Source organism: Budorcas taxicolor, chromosome 17, assembly GCF_023091745.1.
Source record: "Budorcas taxicolor isolate Tak-1 chromosome 17, Takin1.1, whole genome shotgun sequence".
Taxonomy (NCBI): domain Eukaryota; kingdom Metazoa; phylum Chordata; class Mammalia; order Artiodactyla; family Bovidae; genus Budorcas; species Budorcas taxicolor.
The window spans coordinates 65,504,653-65,525,007 of record NC_068926.1 but is presented as its reverse complement, the minus strand read 5'-3'; the positions used below and the strand labels follow the sequence as shown (position 1 = coordinate 65,525,007).

At 52.5% G+C, this 20,355-nt stretch overlaps 1 protein-coding gene across 1 annotated transcript; it reads right to left on the bottom strand.

The window, feature by feature from the left end:
• Positions 1 to 686: 686 nt before the first annotated feature.
• Positions 687 to 9,810, bottom strand: CRYBB2 (crystallin beta B2). Its single transcript, XM_052654943.1, has 5 exons — positions 9,757 to 9,810; positions 6,880 to 6,998; positions 4,109 to 4,241; positions 2,704 to 2,846; positions 687 to 855 (listed from the first exon to the last, which is right to left on the bottom strand). The coding sequence occupies exons 1-5, from the start codon at positions 9,808 to 9,810 to the stop codon at positions 687 to 689; spliced, it is 618 nt and encodes a 205-aa protein (XP_052510903.1).
• Between the last annotated feature and the right edge of the window lie 10,545 nt (positions 9,811 to 20,355).

The following is a 20,355-nucleotide window of genomic DNA, read 5'->3' as shown; positions in this document are numbered from 1 at the left end:
GGGCAGGGCTCCAGAACAGCCAATTGAATCCAGACTCGTAAGATGCAGGAACCCAGCCCCCAGTTGCTACACTAAAGGACCGCCCCAACCAAGGCATGAACAAGGGACCACGGAACTCACAAGCACAGAGACAGGTCTTCGTGACCTCTCTCCCGGATGGGGGTGGGCATTAGAGGGCTTGGGGCTCCTCTGGGCAGATTTAAATAAACTCCCAGGTTCAAGGTGATAAGGCAATTCTGTGTGAATGGCAGGCAGTGGCTACCTTTTTAGGGTCTGGAGCAACCATCACATGCCCCTGAATGACTGTGCCTGGCAACCACACAAGGACCACTCAGAGGTCAGCCAGGCCAGTCACTGGGGGGGCCAAAGGGGGTTGTAAGTCAGGTGAAGAAGCAGAGGCTCAGAGAGGCTGGACAATGTGCCCCAGGTCACAGAGCTAAGCAGCTGCAGAGCGAGAAGTCTCAGTGAGGTTGTCCCACCCCTCACCCAGTCACTTTCTGGCTCTCTCGTCATTCTGTGTCTGCCTTACACACACACGCATGCATGTACACAGCACCCTGGCCTCCACAGGCGATAAAAAGACTCTGCCTCGGATAAGTTGCAAGTCACACTTTATTCACTCTCCAGGATGTCTGGTGGGATGCTGGGCAGAGGCCAGCCCCTGGGAAGGAGGCGAGGGAGGGGCACTAGCTGGAGGGGTGGAAGGCGCCCCGCTGGTGCCACTGCATGTCCCGGATGCGGCGCACGGACTGCACCTGGGGCTGGGGGGCCCCGAAGTCGCCGCTGTCCTTGTAATCGCCCTTCTCCAGCAGGTACTGCAGCCCGCGGTAGCCGGGGTACTGGTAGCCGACCCACCTGCAGGGCCAGAGGTTGGGGGAGGGCACGTGGGGAGACAGGAGACACAGATGGAGCGAGAGACAAGGGGGGTGGCTCAGCCACTAGGAAGGGTGGGCCTGCCAATCATCCCACACTACCTGGGTGTTGAGCAGAGCACCACCCTTTCCAGGTCCAGCCTCTGCTTTCTTCCTCCCCTTGACACGGAGCTTGCTACCTCCAGAAGCAACTATTTTTTTAAGGTTTTTTTTTAAGTGGACCATTTTTTTAAAGTCTTTACTGAATTTGTTATAATACTGCTTCTGTTTTATGTTTCTGTTTTTTGGCCCTGAGGCCTGTCGTATCTTAGCTCCCTGATCAGACATCACACCCACACCCCCAGCACTGGAAGACTAAGTCTTAACCACTGGACTACCAGGGAAATTCCCAGATGCAGGCCTGGCACTGGGATCAGAGGAAGCGGTGATCTCAAGCTCACTTAAGCTTAGAGTAAGACAGGCCTCTTACCTAATCCCCACAAAGGATAAAGGTCAGTAGCAGAGGTCCCAGGAGCCCTCCGTGATCCCACCACCATTTGAAGCCATCACCATTTAGGGGGTCACTCACTGGGCACCTGACAACTGTTAGTCTTCTCCCCAGGAGGCATCACACAGGCCTGGCCCCCACGAACCTGCCTGGCCCCCACGAACCTGCCTGGCCAGCCCCTGTGGACACCTCCAGCTCTGCCTCTCACACTCACTCCAGCCACTGTATCTCTGCAGCCCAGCCACTCTGTCCCTTGCAGAGCCCAGGGGACTCACCAGGCTCCTCACACCACAGGCCGTTTGCACATGCTATTCTGTCTGGAGCATCCTTCCTTCTCTTTACCTCTACAATTCCTACCTTCTTGAGATCTCAGCTCAAGAGCCCCTTCTTTAATGAAGGAGACTAGATTCACATGGGATTCCTAATTATGAACAGTTGCCTCCAACCAGACGTTTAGCTACACAAGACTGAGGCCAGGTCTCTTTAACCTACCTTGAATTACTGATCACCTATCTTGGTGCCTGGCATATGACATCACTTGACAAATTGAACCAGTGAATGAGTAAGTGACAGGGCTCAGGCATGCAGAACTGTGCACTCTAAGACTCTGACAAGCCCCAGAGAGCCAGTATATACTGGGAAACCACTGCTCTTGGGGGGGGAAAAGTTTCGTTTGTGACACTTTCCAATCTCTGCGGTGTACACACGTCTGCGATGGCGTATTTCAAGTTACCAATGATTAAACAACCCGCTCACATTAAATTCTGAAAAGTCAAGTCAGCTTTTGCAAGCTGGTACAAGTTGGCTCCGGCAAACCACTGCCCAAAGTCCATCTTCAGATTCCCCATAGAATTCATGTTTTTCACAATGAGAAATTCCCCAGTGCTGGTGACCGAGGTTTATGTGCCAAATTTGGTGGAGAACAACCCCTCCTATTTCCAACCTCAGCAATGCATGCAGAAAAAGGCCAGCATGTGCTGCACTTCCTGTCTCTCTCAGCTCTGTAAAGACCCCTCGATTCATTCCTAGCCTTCTGATCTCCCCTCACCGCCCGCCTCTGCCTTACCCCTGCCCCCACCCAACATTTACTATCCTGGTCTTCGGAGTTGAGGTTAAGGCCACGATTTCTCTCTTTCAAAAGCAAGGTGTTGCCCAAAAGACAGGATGGAACTTCAGGGACTGAAAGCCACGTGCAGGCGTCTGATGATTTCAATGCCCATTTTCCAATGGGAAGGCTGGGGTCGGGAATGTACAAGACCCCCAGAGCTTGGGGCAGAGCAGGGCTCAGCAGCTCAGAGTCTGGGCTCCTGGGGCAGGGCGAGCCAGGGCTGGGTGTGTACTCACGTGCCACTCTGCACCCGCACGGAAGACACCTTCTCCTGGTAGCCGTGGGCGTGGAAGCTGGGCACGTCATCGTCTATCACCTCCATCTTCTTCCCCGTGAAGTTGGGGTTCTCATACAGGGTGATCTTGTGCTCCTGGCTGTCCTGTGGATGGGGAGCGGGGGAGTGGGAGTGTGGGTGAGGGCACCCAGGGTGCCCTGGAGTTGGGACCAGCAGGCTCCGCCTGCAGCCGTCTGCCCGAGACCCCTACCACTTGAGTGTTGATGACACTGGCCAGCCACAGTGCTCATTCTACTGGGCTACCTTCAGGTAACAGTCACTCAGCTTCTACACTTTGGGGAGTACTTGACTCTGAAATGGCATTTTCCCCTCCCACAGCCTCAATTCCCCTTTTTAAAAGCAAATGGTAGCCATGATACATACATATGCAGAGGCATACTGTGCCTCTAATAGACACAATATTTTGGCTTTCCTTCACCTCCACATGTCTTCCCATTCTCCTGTTCCTCTGACATTCTTCCTGTCTAGCATTCTTTATTTAAGCTACTTTTGGCTCAGACAGTAAAGAATCTGCCTGCAATGCAGGAGACCCAGGGTCGATCCCTGGGTCAGGTCAATCCCCTGGAGAAGGGAACGGCTACCCACTCCAGTAAGCTTGCCCAGAGAATTCCATGGACAGAGGAGCCTGGTGGGCCACAGTTCATGGGGATGCCAAAGAGTCAGACACGACTGAGCGATTTGGCAGATGAAAAAACTGAGACTCAGAGAAAGTGACTTGGCCAAGGTCACACACACAGCCAGGAGGACTAGAGTCAGCAGAGAACTCAGGTCTGTAGAATGCTGAGTCCAGCGTTGTTTGATTTGGCATCAAGCAGGGGGGGAGCAGGCTGGGCTGGGGAGGTTTGGGAGCATAACTGAGCACCACTGGTCCCTTAGCCCTTGCAGACCACACACCGCTAAGAATCAAGATCTGAAAAGCTCTGAAAGGTCACAAGGGCATGAGCTATGAACAAGAATAAGCTATCTTCTCCTCCACCCCCAAACCCAGAATTTCTCTGAGTATTTACAGCAGCAATCATTAGGGAGCAATTGCTCTGTGACAGGAGTTGCGTAGACCTGAATGGCACCGTCCACATAGACTAGAATGTGAATGGCACCCCATGGAACATTTTGAATGAAGCCTGAAGCCCCTAAAGTTGTGCAATGGGGCCACGCTCAGGCTACACTGTAGATACTAATAGCCTCACTTTGCAGAAGCAGAAACTGAGGCTTAGGGAGGTGAAGTGACGTATGCAAGGTGACACGGCCGGGGGCATGATGCCAGAGAGGAAGGGTCCTTCCTAGTCCCTAGACCTCTGGCTCTAAGCGGGGCAAAGAGAGGAAGACGACGAGGGCTGGGGGCTCACCACTTTGATGGGCCTCAGGGAGCTGAGCGAGTCTGTCCTCCGACTGCTGGTCCATGAGTCCCAGCGGGGGTACTCACCCTTCTCAAACACAAACTGCTCCCCTTTGCAGTTGGCCTGCTCGTAGCCCACCCAGCTGCAATAGAGACACAGAGAGACAGCAGGTCAGGCTTACTCCAGACTTCCTCTGGTGGGACCCTGGCTCCTCTTTCGGGCCCCAGAGTTCACAGTTGCCCAGCTCATCACAATGAGTAGCAGCCTCATCTAAACTGAAGCACAGCAAATCCAAGGGCAGCGTCACCTCAGTTATTCAAAACCCAGCACCATGCTGGCTTCAATCATCTGGAACACAATCAAGAAATACAAAGGAAGCCTAAAAGATGACCTAGCAACAAGCACAGATGTTCAGAATCCATGTCCTGGGGCCAGCGGTATACTGGTGAATTAACAAAGAGCTCTCAAAAACAAACAAATCCAGCTTGCCAGTTTCTGTGGTGTAAATACTCCCACCATACGTGGCCAATTTCAAATGGCAACCCACTCCAGTATTCTTGCCTGGAAAATCCCATGGATGGAGCCTGGTAAGCTAGAGTCCACGGGGTCGCAGAGTCGGACACAACTGAGGGACTTCCCCTCATGTGACATCACTGCACATGGAGATGGGAAGAAACGTGCCCAGTTGGCTTTCGCCACTGAGAACAGACTCCAGAACATGACTGCTTCTCAAGCTCACACACTGTGTTCATACCCATTCTCTCTGGGTCTGTTTCCTCTTTTGTTCTTGATGGTGGTCTCTGGACTCATTTTGTACACACAGAACATGAACAGTCTTAGATCCACTGGGAGAGAAATAGCACCTTAAAGGGAAGGACTGCCTGCCAACAGGCCAAGGCTAATAGAGGAAAGGGGACAGTCAGAAAAGGCGGCATGGTTTCACGACGCCTGGTGTTTTGGGGCGGTTCATCGCAGAGGCTAACAATCCAGCCTGGCACAGGAACAGCTGTTCGGGACAGCAATCTAAGTCCTTAAGAGAAAGGGAGATGGTGTTTCCTTTGGCTTTCAGAGGAGGATGCCTGCCCTCTTGATCTGGAAATTCTGCTTTAGGTCACGTGTCCTTAGGAAACATTTGTCAAGAGCTTGCAGACATATGGGTAAGAATGTTTATCATGTTGTTGTTTATAATATCAAATAATAGAAACAACTTACACAGCCAATCGGCAGGGCCTGGTTGAGGAAACTGGGTAATATTCTGTAATGTGATGTTAAAAAGGCATGAAAAATAATGAACTAGAAGACAGGGTCTCAAACTTAACTGGGCAGAAACATCACTAGGCGGGTTTGTGAAATGCAGATTCCTGGGCTCCGGACCCAAGAGTCTGATTCAATGGGGGCAGGGAGGGGGCCCAAGAACATGCACTTCAAAGCCTCCCCCTTCTGTGACTGATGCAGGTTTAGCTCCAAACAGCTCTTTCAAAAACACTGACATAAAATGTTCCTTAATGACACAGAAAGAATTTGAGATATCTTGCAAAGTTTCCAAAATGAGTTATAAAACAGTTTGTAAAGCATGATCTAACTTCTGATTAAATGTGTTTCTAATATATATTTGGTGAAGTATATACAAAGAAAAATCTAACTATATACAAACTAAAGTCAAAATCTTAATGGTTACTTCTGAGTAGTAAGATTAGAGTCATATGGGGTTTTTTGCACTAAACCATTTCTCCTTAATGTTAAACAATGAACAATAAAAGTATCAAAGATAAATTTTTAAAAAGAAAGCAGAGAAGTGTAAAGCCTATTTGAGAAACTCTGCCATCCAAATACTAAAAAAAGAAAATCAGATGTGGTTCTTCAATGGTCAAAACCTCGGCCGGCTGTGAAGACACGGTCCTAGGCACGCTGGTGTCCTGAGTGCGTCAGGTTAGTGGGGCGGGGTGGGGCCTTTCCTTTGGCTGTGTCGCCCACCAGCAGACCCTGATTCAGGCAGGGTCATCACTCTATGCAGAATGCCCTGTGAACCCTGAGGTGTGGGGCGGGTCACCCAGGACCCACACCAGACTTACTGACCCGCTGGCTGGGTGTCACTGGTGGCCACCTCTGATTCCAGAGGCTCTTGCAAAGAAGGAAACACTGGGGAACCACAAAGACAGGACCCAAGGCTGTGCTCAACTATGTGACCTGAGCATGGCTCTGTCCAACCAGACCAGTCACCTCCCCTTCTTTCTTGGGTCTGGGGTCCCAAGCCTGCTGGTCCCCAAACGCGTCAGCAAGTCTACAAAGACCAAGTTATCATCAGGAACAGGGAAGGGAGAGATAGGTGCGGAGCTGGGACATCCAGTTTTAGACCTCCCAGCAGAGTGAGGACACTCCCAGAGTCAGAGACTGGCAGCTCTGCCAAAGTCCATGGGAGTCACCGTGTCCATCTCCCTGCCTCAAGGAAGTGGCTGGCCCTGGTGTCAGGCTTTTCACACGGGCTCCATCCCATCATCCCCAGGAGGACACAGTTAGTCTCGTCCTACAGAGGAGGAAACTGAGGCCCAGAGAGGGAAGCTCCTGGTCCAACAGCACAGAAATGGTGAAACCAGGGTTTGCAACCGAGCTCTACCTGACTTCAAAACACAAGCTCTCTCCGAAGGCTGCCAAGATTCCAAATCCTGGTCCCCTGAATGCACAGCCTAGAAGCTCAGGACAGATCCCTCCAGCTCCACAGTGCGGCTGCCTCGCCCGGCAGCCCCTGAGCGAGTGAGGCCCTCCCCCGCCCAGGTACATACGGTCCAGCCTGCACCAGCACGGAGCCCGCCTTCTCCACGCCAGTCTCCTTCAGGTTGGGGCAGGGCCCGTTGAGCTCATGCGAGTGGCCCTGGAAGTTCTCCTGCTCAAAGATGATGATCTGCAACAGGAGGAGAGAGTCAGACCCTCATCATGATGGGAAGAGGGAAGACAAGGGCAGTGGGGTGGGGAGAGGACTCAGAGAGCCTCGAAGGACGCTGAAGGGCTCTGTGCTTGGAAATCACGAACCAACATAGAGTCTGACAGTCCCAGCTCCAGTGACCAGCTGTGAGACCTTGAGGCAGCATTTCACCTCTCTGAGCCTCCATTTCCCCGTCTGTAAAATGGCAAGTAAAGACAGAATCTACCTCATGGGGTTGTTGGAAGGATTCAGAGAAGCATAGTGGTTAGTACACCATATTTGCTCTGCGTGTGGGAGGCGTAATCATATTAATTAAGGGACATGGTATAAGGACCCCGAGTGGGTAAGTGGCAGAGCTGAACGTGTAGCCCAGGCCTGTCTGATGCTGTCTCCATTACAGCATGGTTCTGGTGCCACTGGTCTGTGGACCAGAGTAGGAATAGCAACATGCTAGGTAAGCCATGCTGCTCAAGCTTCTCCTGCCCTTGTCAGTACCCCCCTGCAGCCACACTTGACCTGTAAAACTACACACCCGTGCCTTTTTCTTCAGCCCCCATAGGTTCTGCAGGCTTTCCTCCCCCTTGGGATACCTCTTAAGAAGACTTCACCCCGCCTGCCTCATCTGGTCCTCTCATCAGCTCAGGGACAGGCTGGCAGAATCCCTATCAGGAAAAATGAAGCTCGGCAAAATGAAAGGACTGCCCACAGCTTCATAGCTAGTGCCGACTGGGAAGCAGGTGGGGATAGGGGGCAGCTGCCACCTTTTATGATTGCAAAGAGAACTCAGGGTCAGATGCATTTCCCCTGGGAGCTGCCTCTGGCTGAAGAGCTGGGCTCAGGGCAGCACGCTCCCAGGAAGGGCAGCTGGAGAATCTACGTGCTCAGCACTGGCTGGGTCAACATGCCCCTCTCTCCCAGGCCGGGGATTAGCCACACAAAGCAGACAAAGCCAAGGGAGGGAGGCCCAGCAGGGCTCAGATTCCATGGGCTCAATCCAGGCTTGATGCTCACTGACTCGACCCCGGACGGGTCAGGAGATCTGAGCTCCAGTATCTCCTGTGCTGCATCCAGCTGTGCAACCCGAGGAAGCCACACGATTGCTCTGAGCCTCAGCTGCGCTGATTGAAATGGGGACTCGTGCTGACTTTGTAGGCTTACTGAGGAGAATCCAGAACATGAGAGTCGAGGACTAGTGTATTATGACCGCCCCGGCCTGGGAGACAAGGGTTGCAGGCTAAGGAGGGTGAAGAAGGACAGCCTCCCCATGGATCTGAAAGGCCTCAGAGAGCCCAGGAGCTCAGTATTAGTATTGTTGTTGCTATTCATGCACAGATGAATGCTAAAATTTTATGTATTACCTAATCCTTTCAACTTGTACTATCCAATTCAGCAACCACTAGATGTATATTGAACATATGCAACTAATCTGAATTAAAACGTGCTGTTAGCTTCAAACACACATAAAATGTTGAAGATTAAGTTTGAAAAAAAGAATGTAAAACAGCCCTCTAATAATTTTTCTGACTATACATTAGGATATGTGGGGTTTAGTAAAATACATGGCAGTTAACGTCCCTTGTTTCTTTTTACTTTGTTAACACGGCTACTTGTTGTTTAGTCACTAAGTTGTGTCCGACTCTTTTGTGATCCCATGGACTGTAGTCTGCCAGGCTCCTCTGTCCATGGGATTTTCTAGGCAAGAATACCGGAATGGCTTGCCATTTCCTTCTTCAGGGGATCTTCCCAACCCAGGGATCGAACCTGAGTCTCCATCACTGTCTGGCAGATTCTTTACCACCGAGCCACCTGGGAAGCCCAACATGGCTACCAGGAAGCATTAAACTCCGTCAGTGGCTCCCATTTGAAACCGACTGGAGTGGCTGCTCCAAGCCACGTCCCACTGGCCTTCTCAAGCTCATCCAGCTCACTCCGACTCCTGGCCCTCTGCACTCGCCACGCTCTCTGCCTGGAACACCCTCCCCTACCCCACTCCCCTATTTTCAGTATTTCCTCACCTGACCTGGGCTTCTGCTCCAATGTCACCTCCTCTGAGGAGGCCTCCCTGACCTTAGCTAATATGTTCCTTGTTCACCCCGACTCTGAAGAACCCTACTTTTTTTGTTTCTTCCTAATACTTCTCATTACTTGAAGTTATGTATTTACTAGTTTATTTATCTGTCTTCTAGAAAGTAAACCCCTTCAGGGGCAGAATGGAGCAATCTGGGTCCCAAGTCAGACAAAAAAGCAGTTCCAGGATGGAATCCATGCCTGGGGCCCCCAAAGCAGAGGGGGCTGAGCTTGTTTCTTTGACTCTTCACAGATATCTTAAGCCCTGAGTCCAACTCTCCCCATTTTTAGGAAAAACCTGAGGCTCAGAGAGGTCAAGTGACTGGTCCAGGTCACATAGCAGGTATGGAGTCTGGAAGCCCACCCCACCGCCCATTCACAAGCCCCCTCTTAGACTGGACTGAGGGTTCACCCCAGCTTTGGGGGCCCCATTGGGCAATGGGGTGCAGGGTAAGTCAGAGAAAATTGAGTCTCCAGGGTCAGAAATATGCTGGCTGTGGGCTGGGAAGGGGCCTTCTGAATCAGCACCCTCCTCCACTGTGCAAGTTCGGGAGAATATGGCCCAGAGAGAGGGACCCCAGAAAAGAAGCCACCAACCCCAATTTGTAGAAGGGAAACCGAGTCTTGGAGAGACTGTGCTTGCCACCCTGTGCCCTGACGTGGTACCCACCTTGGGGTTGAGGGGCTGTGGCTTGCCCGCTTGGGTCTGGTGATCTGAGGCCATGGTGGGCTGTCCTGTGCAGGAGTGACCTGGAAGGCACGGGGGAAGCCGCAGTGAGGACCCCTCCAGGCCCTCGGCTCCCTCACTGGGGGGCCCGAGCCTCGCCATTCCAGCCCCACATCCTATTCTGTCTCCCTGCCTGGTTTCAGGTTCTCCGAGGGCAGTGGGGACAGCCAGTGTCTGCCTGAACGTTGGTCACTATCTCTGCTTCTTTGTGTCCAGGCCGGCTCCGAGGGGGGACAAAGAAATGAGGTCTACTAAAAAATAAAGCGAGAATACGACTGGGGACCCACGTGGCCCCAGACAGTTCATACTACTACAGCTCAATTTCTTATACATCAATCAATATTATGCAGAAATTCTCAAGCAAGAGAAAACAGCACGGGCAGAGGAAACATGCCCTGGCCATGCTTGGCCAGGCTGGTGTTCCCAATCTGCAACCTCACAAAGCTCCCCGGACTCCCTGCCCCTCACCCTCAGCTCCCTCCTTGACGCCCTCTCCACCACCCGGAATCCAGAACGCTCCTCTCTACCACCCGGAATCCAGAACGCCCCCCACCATTAGTACATATGTCTATTACGGAGCTCAGGCTACAAGAAAGCAAAGACATGAGTATCACACAACTTCAGACGCTGATCAGCAGCAGCAGGAGAATTTCTTAATGATTGAGAACACCAGAAAAGTGTGAACAACGGTCAAGTCTCTCCTCCCTTCCCACAGGAGGGGCAGAGAACCCAGCCTGTGTCTTCCCAGTGAGGAGAGGAGACTGTTTCCTTCTCCAGAGGTAACATCTGGCTTCCAGAAGCTCCTTCCACACCACAGGCTAGGCCAGGATGTCCTCCCAAAAGAAGACATTCAGCTAAATGGCTTGGGAGCCAAACCAGCCCTTTTGCCCTAGGAAGCCAGCCCTCTGGGTCTATCCCTGTGCCCAAGGCCCCACATTACTGCCCCCCACCATTGGTGCCCTCAGACTAAAGGTTAAGCTCAGTCGGTTCAGCTCAGGTGCTGCCTCTGCCGCTTACCAGCATCAACCCCTGAGAAGGGCGTCCCCTCTGTGCCTCAGTTTCCTGCTCTGTAAAGTGGGGACAGGATGGCGCCTGGTCACGTCTACGGCCAGCTTGGGACGATCAAAGTATAGAACAGAGAAAACCACAAGCACTTGACAGCGCCTGGAACCTGCTCAGCGCTCGGTACGCAGCGGCGACTGCGGCTTTACCAGAGTCCTTTCCAGCCAGCTTTAGTCACCTGTGGCTGGGAGCTTCCCTGAGACGCACGGCCGCTTCCTAGCTGTCCCAAGGCAGGACACAGAGCAGGTGTCCCACGGATGTTTGTGGGTGTGGAGAGAACTGACTCACCACCCTAGACGTGAAGCTGAACCTTCCATGGGTTTATTCCTTCCACTGACAAACCCTCAGTCATATTCTCTGCTGGCAAAACAAAGATGCTGACGGACCGTTTAGTATCAGTAAAGAGCATCACCTAAGCACACGCTCTATGCCAGCCATCGCGCTGGACCACTCACCTACACTGTATCTGAGCCCCACGGCAAAGGAGGTTTTAGGACCCCGGCCTCTCTCCCCATTTAACAGAAAAGAATACTGAGGCTCAGCGCCTTGAGGTCTTGGCCCCAAAGTCACCTGGTCAGAAAGGGGTAGCCTCTGGATTTGAACCCAGGTCTCCCACCCTTTCCATCAGGGAGCAGGATGAGAGCAAAAGGCAAGACAAGCAAGAGAGCCATTCTTACCAGTGACACCAGCCCCTGAGAGTGCCCGTGGAGCCTGCCGGCGGGAGGTGACATTTATACCTTCCCCAGAAGTGCCCGTGCCAAGACGGGTGACTGCTGCGTCCCCGTGGAAAGTGCGGGGAGAATGCAGGATTAAGCCCACACCAAAGGCCGGGTCAGCAAATGCCCACAGACATTGTGTCTCTGCACAATAATGTCATTAGCTTTCAGATTCGGCCGCGCCAGGGTGGTCAGGCGGTCGAGCAAGAACATGCCCGCTTTGCATGCATCAGCCATCCAGCTGCCAGGCCCAGGGGCATGCTGGGTTCACTGGTGTGGTCAGTTGAGCCCTGGGGGAGGCAGACAGAGGCAAATCTCAGTGACCCTGGTAGGAAAAAAAAACAAAAAACCAAGGACAGGAAGGTAGTTTGGCAGGGTCCAGCACCCATCCATCCATCCATTCAACAAATATTTATCAGGCGTGGATTTGGTGCCAAGCTCTGTCCGAGGGGGCAGTGTCAGGGAGGGGACCTATCCGGGCCTGGACCATCCAGAAAGACTCTGGGGGAGAGTCGAAGTCCTCAGAAACGGGGGGAAATGAGCCTGGGAAGCCAGGTTAGGAGGACAGCTCCAAGCAGAAGGGGACCAGGCACAAAGCACTGTCGTGGTATTTCAAGAAGACCCGCAAACAGGTTAACGTATCTCCAGGGTGGCCTGAATGGGCAGGGCCTGGGCTGGGCAGCCGGTGAGCAGAGGGCTGGCCAAACCAGGCTGAGGAGAGGGAACGTCACCCTGAGGCCCGTGACTCTCCCAGCACCCACTGCTCCTCAGTGGGGTGCCCTCAGGATCCTCAACCCCCTTGGTTTAGAGAAGGCTCTCGATCCCCTCTGCCAGCCCCGTCACTGCCCCGTGGGCATTTGGCCTTAACTGGCACGCACACCCTCTTTGTAGACAGTCTGTGCCCTGACCGAGCCCAAGGTCAGGCAGGAGAGAGGGGATACCAGTGGGGCTTGGAGACTGGGTTGGAGTGAGGGGACTCGCTCGCCCCAACTTCCATGTCCCCAGTACACACGCCCCCCAACCTCCAGCTGTGCTGTCTCTCTCTGTAGCACCCCTCGCCACCTGACGTTACGTTACTCATTTATCTGCTGTTTTTACAATCAGCAGATAAGCGTCATGAGGGCAAAGCTGTGGTCTGCCAGGTTGACCACCTATCGGGCTGCACCCCAAAGGTCTGTGAGCCTTGTCATTACTCGGCCTTAAGACCAAAGAAAGAGTCAGAGACAGCGGCAGAGACGTCAGTGGTTTACTGGACAGACGATCTTACACAACCCGTCCCGGAGCCATGTGTGTCCAACAGGGAGCAGGACACGGCAGAGTTCTCCAGCTATTCGGAGAAGGAGGAGGCTGCCCTTTGTAGAGGGAAGCGACGTAGGTGGGCTCACCAGTTACTAGGGACCAGTGAAGCCCTGTAATTGAAGGACTGGGTGGTCATGTGAGTAAGGCAGGGACTGGCCAAGCAGATGGAGAGGAAGCAAGAGAACAGCCATCTTGAGTGGCCTCACCATACATGTCTCCCCTACATCCTCTGTACGACCCTTACAATGCTGGTCCGTCCCTCTTCCCCGATATCCCTGGGGTCAGGTAAAGGGCACCACAGTCAACAGCACAAATGCGATCCAGACACCAGCAGCCAGGGAGCATCACCAGTAATCCATTTATCTTTGAAGTCCAGCAGACAACCACAACAGCATCTCGCTGTGGACCCAGCAATGAGGCCGCCATTGTCGCCCAGTCTGTGAACAGATTCCCTCCACTGAGACCAAGGAAGAAATGTAAGATGTTTAACAGGCACAACACAGGGAAGATCACGGCCATGAAGTGACATACAGCGACAGCCAGCTGCAGCGCTGAGGTAACCTCACCTGCCTGAGACTGTCCTGCCCGCAGGACCGCACCGCCTGTGCACCCTCCGTCCCCACAGCCAGCGCTGAACACCGGTTTAACAGCAGACCACAGTAGGTGCTGCTGTTTATTTGCTCAGTCGCGTCCAACTCTTTTGCAGCCCATGGTCTGTAGTCCCCCAGGCTCCTCTGTCCGTGGGATTTCCCAGGCAGGAATACTGGGCTGGGTTGCCATTTCCTTTTCCAGGGGATCTTCCTAACCCAGGGATTGAACTCGCGACTCTGGCATTGGCAGGTGGGTTCTTTACCACTGAACCACCAGGGAAGCCCATTTTCTCCAGTAGGCGCCCAGGTTAATTACTGTCGCAGCCTTAGGTGGGGCCAGGGAGAGGGAAAGTGAAATCTGTAAACCCCTTTCTAATCCTATTCCTCGGGAGGCAACAAAGACAAACCAGCGGGACTTACCTGCCAGCCTCAGGCTCAACAGGGGGCAGACTCTGTGTCAAGGGCAAAAGGCAAGAGGGAGTTCTTGGTTGGCAATGCTCCCCTGGCGTCAACAGTTGAGCTCAGATCGTGTTGACTATAGCTCTGGGTTGTCGTGGCGTGGCACTGGGACGACGATCCTGGGAGGCTCAGTGACAGTTCACAGGCTGGAGTCAGCCTCCTGGTCCACGTGCTGAGAGCAAGTTCCCCTCTCAAGGGGTCTTTCTTCAGGGGTCTTTTCATAGTCCGGCAGCGGCAGAGATGGTACAGCAGATGGAAGAGCCGGTGTCCGGTACTTTTCATGGCCCATTCCGGGATTTCATGGGCCTTGGTTGCAATCTATGTCCAAGGGGGTCCCGTAGGTCACACACGGCTGTTCTAGACCCCGAACAGCGGTTGTGGTGCTCGAAGACTCTGGTTCCATGTTGCAACGTCTCCCACCTACTGGAACGCCTCGTAGCCGGCGTGTAGCCATGGTCCCGGCCCCCTACACCGCTACTCTGCCCCCTCCGCGGCCAGGACTGGGGGCGGGGGGGCGGTGGTGTGGGGTGTGGGCTTGTCTTACCGACCAGGTGACCCCCAAGTGTGTGACAGGTAGTCCTCGCCTTTCGTCTCTATTCACCAGCCAACCCCCGGCAGTCAGAGGAACCCCGAGCACGGAGCTGCCACCTTTAAACTGGAAAGAGGCTCTGAGTTGAACAGGACACACTCAATCTCACGGAAGAGAAAGATGCCTCTCGTGGTGGCCAGCTACTAAGGGCCCCTCGTGGGCGCCAGCTCAGGTCACCCCCCCAACTTTCCGTCCCCGTCCTCACTTCCCAATGCCCACACACTCACGAGTTTCCTCAGCCTCTTACAACCGTTAATGAGCCTTGCAGTTGCCCAGCCTTGACCCTGGAGACAGACAGACGTCCTCAGTTATGGGAGAGGCCACCTCACACGGCAGGAGGAAAGGGTCCCGAGGCAACAGCCCCACTTAGAAGGGCAAAGGGCCAGCGCAACATGGCGGCGCTCCTCACCACTGGGGGAGGAAGAAGAGAGGCTGCCCTTGATTGGAGGAATCGATGTCACGTGGGCTCATTGGTTACCAGGGAAACCAGCCCCTTGGGCACGCCCCTCACAACCCCTCAGGTTAATAATCATCCAGGTGTTTCCCTTTAATAAACTAGCCCCTGGAACTGTTCTGGCCTCAGGATTAGAGCCATCCCTGGCTGGTGCAGAGGGTAGGCACGTGCACGGTCTCGTGTGTGGGTGCAGCTGAAGCCGGGGCTGGTGGAGCAAGGGAGGGTGGTACAGAGAACAAGAGAACAGCCATCTTGATTTTTTGACTCTTTTGTTGTGGACCATTTTTAAAGTCTTTATTGAATTTGTTACAGTATTGCTTCTGTTTTATGTTTTGGCTTTTTGACTAAGAGCCATGTATAGGATCTTAGCTCCCCAACCAGGGATTGAACTTGCAACCCCCTGCGTTGGAAAGCAAAGTCCTAACCACTGGACTGTCAGAGAAGTCCCAAGAAAACCGCCACCTTGAATGGCCTGGCCACACACCATCATATCCCCAAAGCCCAGTGCGACACATAGTAGGGACTTGTTTTGGCTTCCTGGACTACCAAAACCGAGGGCCCAAAACTAATGGCTTGGAACAGCAGAATTTGGGGATGTAAAATGGTGCAGCCTCTGTGAAAACAGCACAGCAGTTCCTGAAAAACTGAGCACAGGTTCCATGCGTGCGTGCGTGCTAAGTTGCTTCAGTCGTGTGCGACTCTTTGCGACCCCGTGGACTGTAGCCCGCCGGGCTCCTCTGTCTATGGGATTCTCCAGGCGAGAATACTGGAGTGAGCTGCCACGCCCTTCTCGTAGGGCTCCCATGTGATCCAGCAATTCTGGGAGTGCACCCACGAGAAGTGAACCAGAGACGCCAGCAGGTATCTGTATAATGCACCCACGTTCATGACAGCATCATCACAGTGCCGAAAAGGTGGAAACGGCCCAAATGCTCACTGACAGTTGAATGGATCAACAAAATGAGCTCTAGCCTTACAATGGAATGTCACTCAGCCTTGAAAAGGAAGAAGATTCTGACACAGACTACAACCCGGATGAAACTTGAAGACATTATGCTAACTGACAGAAGCCAGGTACAAATGGTTCCACTCAGATGAGATTATTAGTGCAGTTAAATTTAAAGACTCAAAGTAGGATCATGGTTGCCAGGGTCTGGAGGGAGGGGTGACTGGGGAATTATGGTCTCATGAGTGCAGAGTTTCAGTTCTGCCAGATGAAAAACACTTCTGGAGATGGATGGTAACGATGATCGCAAGAGAACGTGAATGTATTTAATGCCACTAAAACGAATACTTAAAAGTGGCTAAAAAGGTAAATTTAATGTTATGACTATTTTATCACAATAAAAATAATGTTACAAAAAGACTTCCAGAGATGTATTGTCTCATAGTTCTGGAAGCTGAAAGTCTTAAATCACCTTCTTTTTCTTTAAAGATTTTTTTAAATTGAAGTACAGTTGATTTACAAGGTTTTGTTAATTTCTGCTGTACAGTAAAGTGATTCAGTTATACATATTATATATTTTCTTTTTTAAAATATTCTTTTCCATTATGGTTAACACAGGCCATGGGTTACAGCTCTGTACTAACAGCAGGGCCTTGTTGTTTATCCGTTCTACAGATAAAAAACATACATCTGCCAACCCCAACCTCCCACTCCAGCCCTCCCTCAAGCCCTGCCCCCTCGGCAACTACAAGTCTGCTTTGTACGTCCGTGGGTCTGTTTTGTAAACAGACTCCTTTGTGTCATTCAGAGAGTCCACGTGTGTGTGATATCATGTAGTGTTTGTCTTTCTTCTTCCTGGAGAACTCCAGTTAGTTCCAGTTGCACTCATGTTGCGGCAGATAGCATCATCTCATTCCTTTTTACGGCTAAGTAGCACTCCATTGCATATACGCACCTCTCTTCTTTATCCGTTCATCTGTCGATGGATGTTTAGGTTGGTTCCGTGCCTTGACTAGTCATAGCGCTGCTGTGGACACTGGGGTGCATGTATCTCTCGGAATTACAGTTTTGTCTGGATATATGCCCAGGAGTGAGATTGCTGGATCATATGACAACTGTATTTTTAGTTCAAATCACCTTTTTGTTGCTACAAAGGGGAGAGGATCTGGTGTCCCCAAACACAGTTTGATCCTTAGATATAAAAGGAACCAAAGCCAGAAGGAGCCTCAGAGGCTACCTACGTCAAGAGAACTCGTCCCCTCTTTCAGCACCAACACTCCCTTCTCATGACAATTATTTTGTGACAGTCCATTCATCTCTTTAAATAAAATTGAAACTATAACTCACATATGTACATAACTTTCAGAATGAATTAATAATAAGATATTCTAACTATAAAGGAATAAATAAAAGGAAACATAATTATTTGTACTTCAATAGAAATAGATTTGGACACAGCTATACAGGAATGATCAGAGAAGGCAACGACACCCCACTCCAGTACTCTTGCCTGGAAAATCCCATGGACAGAGGAACCTGGTAGGCTGCAGTCCTTGGGTCGCTAAGAGTCGGGCACGACTGAGCGACTTCACTTTCGCTTTTCACTTTCATGCATTGGAGAAAGAAATGGCAACCCACTCCAGTATTCTTGTCTGGAGAATCCCAGGGATGGGGGAGCCTGGTGGGCTGCCGTCTATGGGGTTGCACAGAGTCGGACACGACTGAAGTGACGCAGCAGCAGCAGCATACAAGAATGATATAAACAGAGTTAGGTATTTGTGCTTCTTACAATGGACAAGTTTGGATAGGAAGGTAATAAAACCGAATGTGTGTTTGACAGTTTCATATGCCCAGGAAGAATCTTTTTGAACATAATACAGCCAGACATGCAAATTGGCCCAGTGGTGATTTATTGGTGATCCACACACTGCAGGCAACATCACTGTGGGCCTCGTGATTTTTCCAAAACGGGGAGGAATGCTTGGTCAAGTTCCCACTGGGGTATTTACACACGAGTTCCTGTTAGCTGTTGGATGAGGGCTGCTCCTGGTAGGTGTTAATTCGCCAGAATTCCAGCTGCCCCTGGGCACACAGGCATGCAGAGGCTGGCAGCTGGAAGTGGCCCTCACATACCACCACTGCAAGTTCTAGGGCTATGGAGATCCACACACCATCCAGGGGCAGATTAATGACATCCAGGGTAAAAACTGGCAGCAGGAATTGGCAGGAGGCCCCCCAGAGAACCTGGCTTGGGGAGTGCCTTCGTTGAGGCTTGCTCCTGGTGGACCTACAGAAGAAGGAAGCCCGCACAGTCTGCTTCAGCTCCCGGGAGTCCTGGGGTTACAGTCCGGTCCCGTCTCCATGAGTCCTACTTGCTCCCAGGTCCCGTTCTCCCCATGAAGTCTTGCCACAGCTTGGATTTCCCAAGCTTGGCCATGGAGCCTGGTTGCCTTATTCTCTTGCTTGCCCTGCCGTCCTTGGGATGAACCCCTGTCACTGAGTCACCGAGCCTCCTCTCTGGATCGTACAACCACAGAGCCCATCTCTAGGCTCATCATTTTTAAAGATGCGAAGGAAGAGGGTGAATATTTTTGGAGCCCATAGTTTATCTACCGTTCTCATCCCTCTCTGCAAATTAAACTTATGCAGGTACTCAAAGCAACCTAGATAGATAGTGTTATTAACTTCACGTTACAGACGAGGTGACGGAGGCACAGAGAGGTTAAGTGACTTGCCCATAGGCACACAGTAGATGATGGAGCCTCAGAAGGAACTAAGTGATGTGGATCCGAGGCCCATCTGGGTCACCGTGCCTCTAACCACTAGTCTACGAGGTCTCTCAATTAAGCTAAATGATTTCCTGGTTCTGAACCTTGACCTTTTCTCACTGAGGGATGCTCTTGTTTTGCTATTCCGTTTAGGCCCTGCCCCTGCACCGACTGGAATTTGAGTCTAGGTTGGAATTAAGAGCAGCCTTTTGGAGTTATGCAGCCTGGGGTCAAATCCCAGCACTGCAGCCCGCCGGGCTGTGTGACCTCGGCAGTTGGCTGTCCCTTCCTGTGCTTCTTGGGCCTTTAAGAGGATTGAACCAAAGTAAAAAGTCCATTTGAGGGGGCTTCCCTGGTCGCTCGGTGGTAAAGAATCAGCCTGCCAATGCAGAAGACCTGGGTTCAACCCCTGGTTCAGAAAGATCCCCCATGCTGCTGCAACTAAGCCTGCATGCCACACGACTGTGTGCCCGTGTGCCCCACGACTGAGCCTGCACGCCGCTGCTACTGACGCCCGAACACCCTGGAGCCTGTGCTCTGCAAGCGAGGAGCCAGCACAATGAGGAGCCCAGCGCCGCAGCACGAGGGTGATCCCACTGTTGACAGCTAGAGAAAAGCCCATGCGGCAACGGAGGCCCAGCACAGCCAAAAATAAACAAATAAGATTTATTGTATTTATATCTTTTGAAAAAAATAATTCGAGGTGACTTCTCTGCTGTGCGTTTCTTTTCAACAGGCAGGCTGAAGGAGCTGAATAAATTGCCCTGTCTTTCATGTCTTCCTGGGGCCCCAAGGGCCTCCCCCACAGCAGCTGCCTCGGCCATGCGGAGGCTGGGGGTGGCAGGGAGGGGCTCTGGGTGCCACAGGGGAGCCAAGTCGGGGGGACTTCTGGAAGTGGGAGGGGTGGGGACTGGTCCCCAGGAAGCCAGCTGGCACCTGTCCGACCAGACAGTCCCTCCTCTTCCCACGGGGGGAGGGAGGTCAGAGGAGACTCATTTGTGTACCGGGCTCTGCTTGGCAACCCTCTTGGGCTGGATGAAGCCACTGAGGCTCAGAGCAGTGATGGTCAGGAGTCGGGGGTGGGGTGGGGGCTCAGCTGTCAATCTGAGGCTGCAGAAGGGCAGGGGGCAGCCACTGAGCGTGGAAGAGAGACGGTCGGGGCACCACGTCATCTCAGCTCACCCCGATCTCTGCAGGAGCCTCCCGACCCGTCCCCCTGCCTCCCCTCAGCCCCACTGTCTGTGTTCTGGGCCCCAGCCAGAGCGGTCCTGTTAAACCTAAAGGCAGACTATTCAAACTCGGCTCGTTCAAACTCTCCGTGGCTCCCACCTCCTGGAGAAGAGTCAGAGTTTGCCAGGGTCGGTAGAGCCCTACACGCCAACCTTAACGCCCTCTCTGACCCCTCCCAATCTCTCAGGTGACACATTCCAGACCCACTGGCCTCCCACTGCTGTGTTGGAGCAACATTGCTGTGTCTCCCACCCTCGGCTGCAAAGCCTGTTCTCCTTCCACCCGGAATGTTCCCCCAGCTCACTTAGGTCTGAGCTCAAATGTCACCTCCTCAGAGTGGAGTTCCCTGACCACCACCCCATCACCCTGCATCCTTGAATCCCGCTTTCTTCTCCTTAACCTTGGCCACCTCCTGACGTTATGGTCAAA

Bases quoted from the DNA above. Each gene is read 5' to 3' on its own strand.
- CRYBB2 (XM_052654943.1), bottom strand. From the start codon at position 9,810: ATGGCCTCAGATCACCAGACCCAAGCGGGCAAGCCACAGCCCCTCAAC. The intron at 6,999-9,756 runs GTGGGTACCACG...CTCCTGTTGCAG, and splicing joins CACAGCCCCTCAACCCCAAG to ATCATCATCTTTGAGCAGGA. The intron at 856-2,703 runs GTGAGTACACAC...CTGGCCCTGCAG, and splicing joins GTGCGGGTGCAGAGTGGCAC to GTGGGTCGGCTACCAGTACC.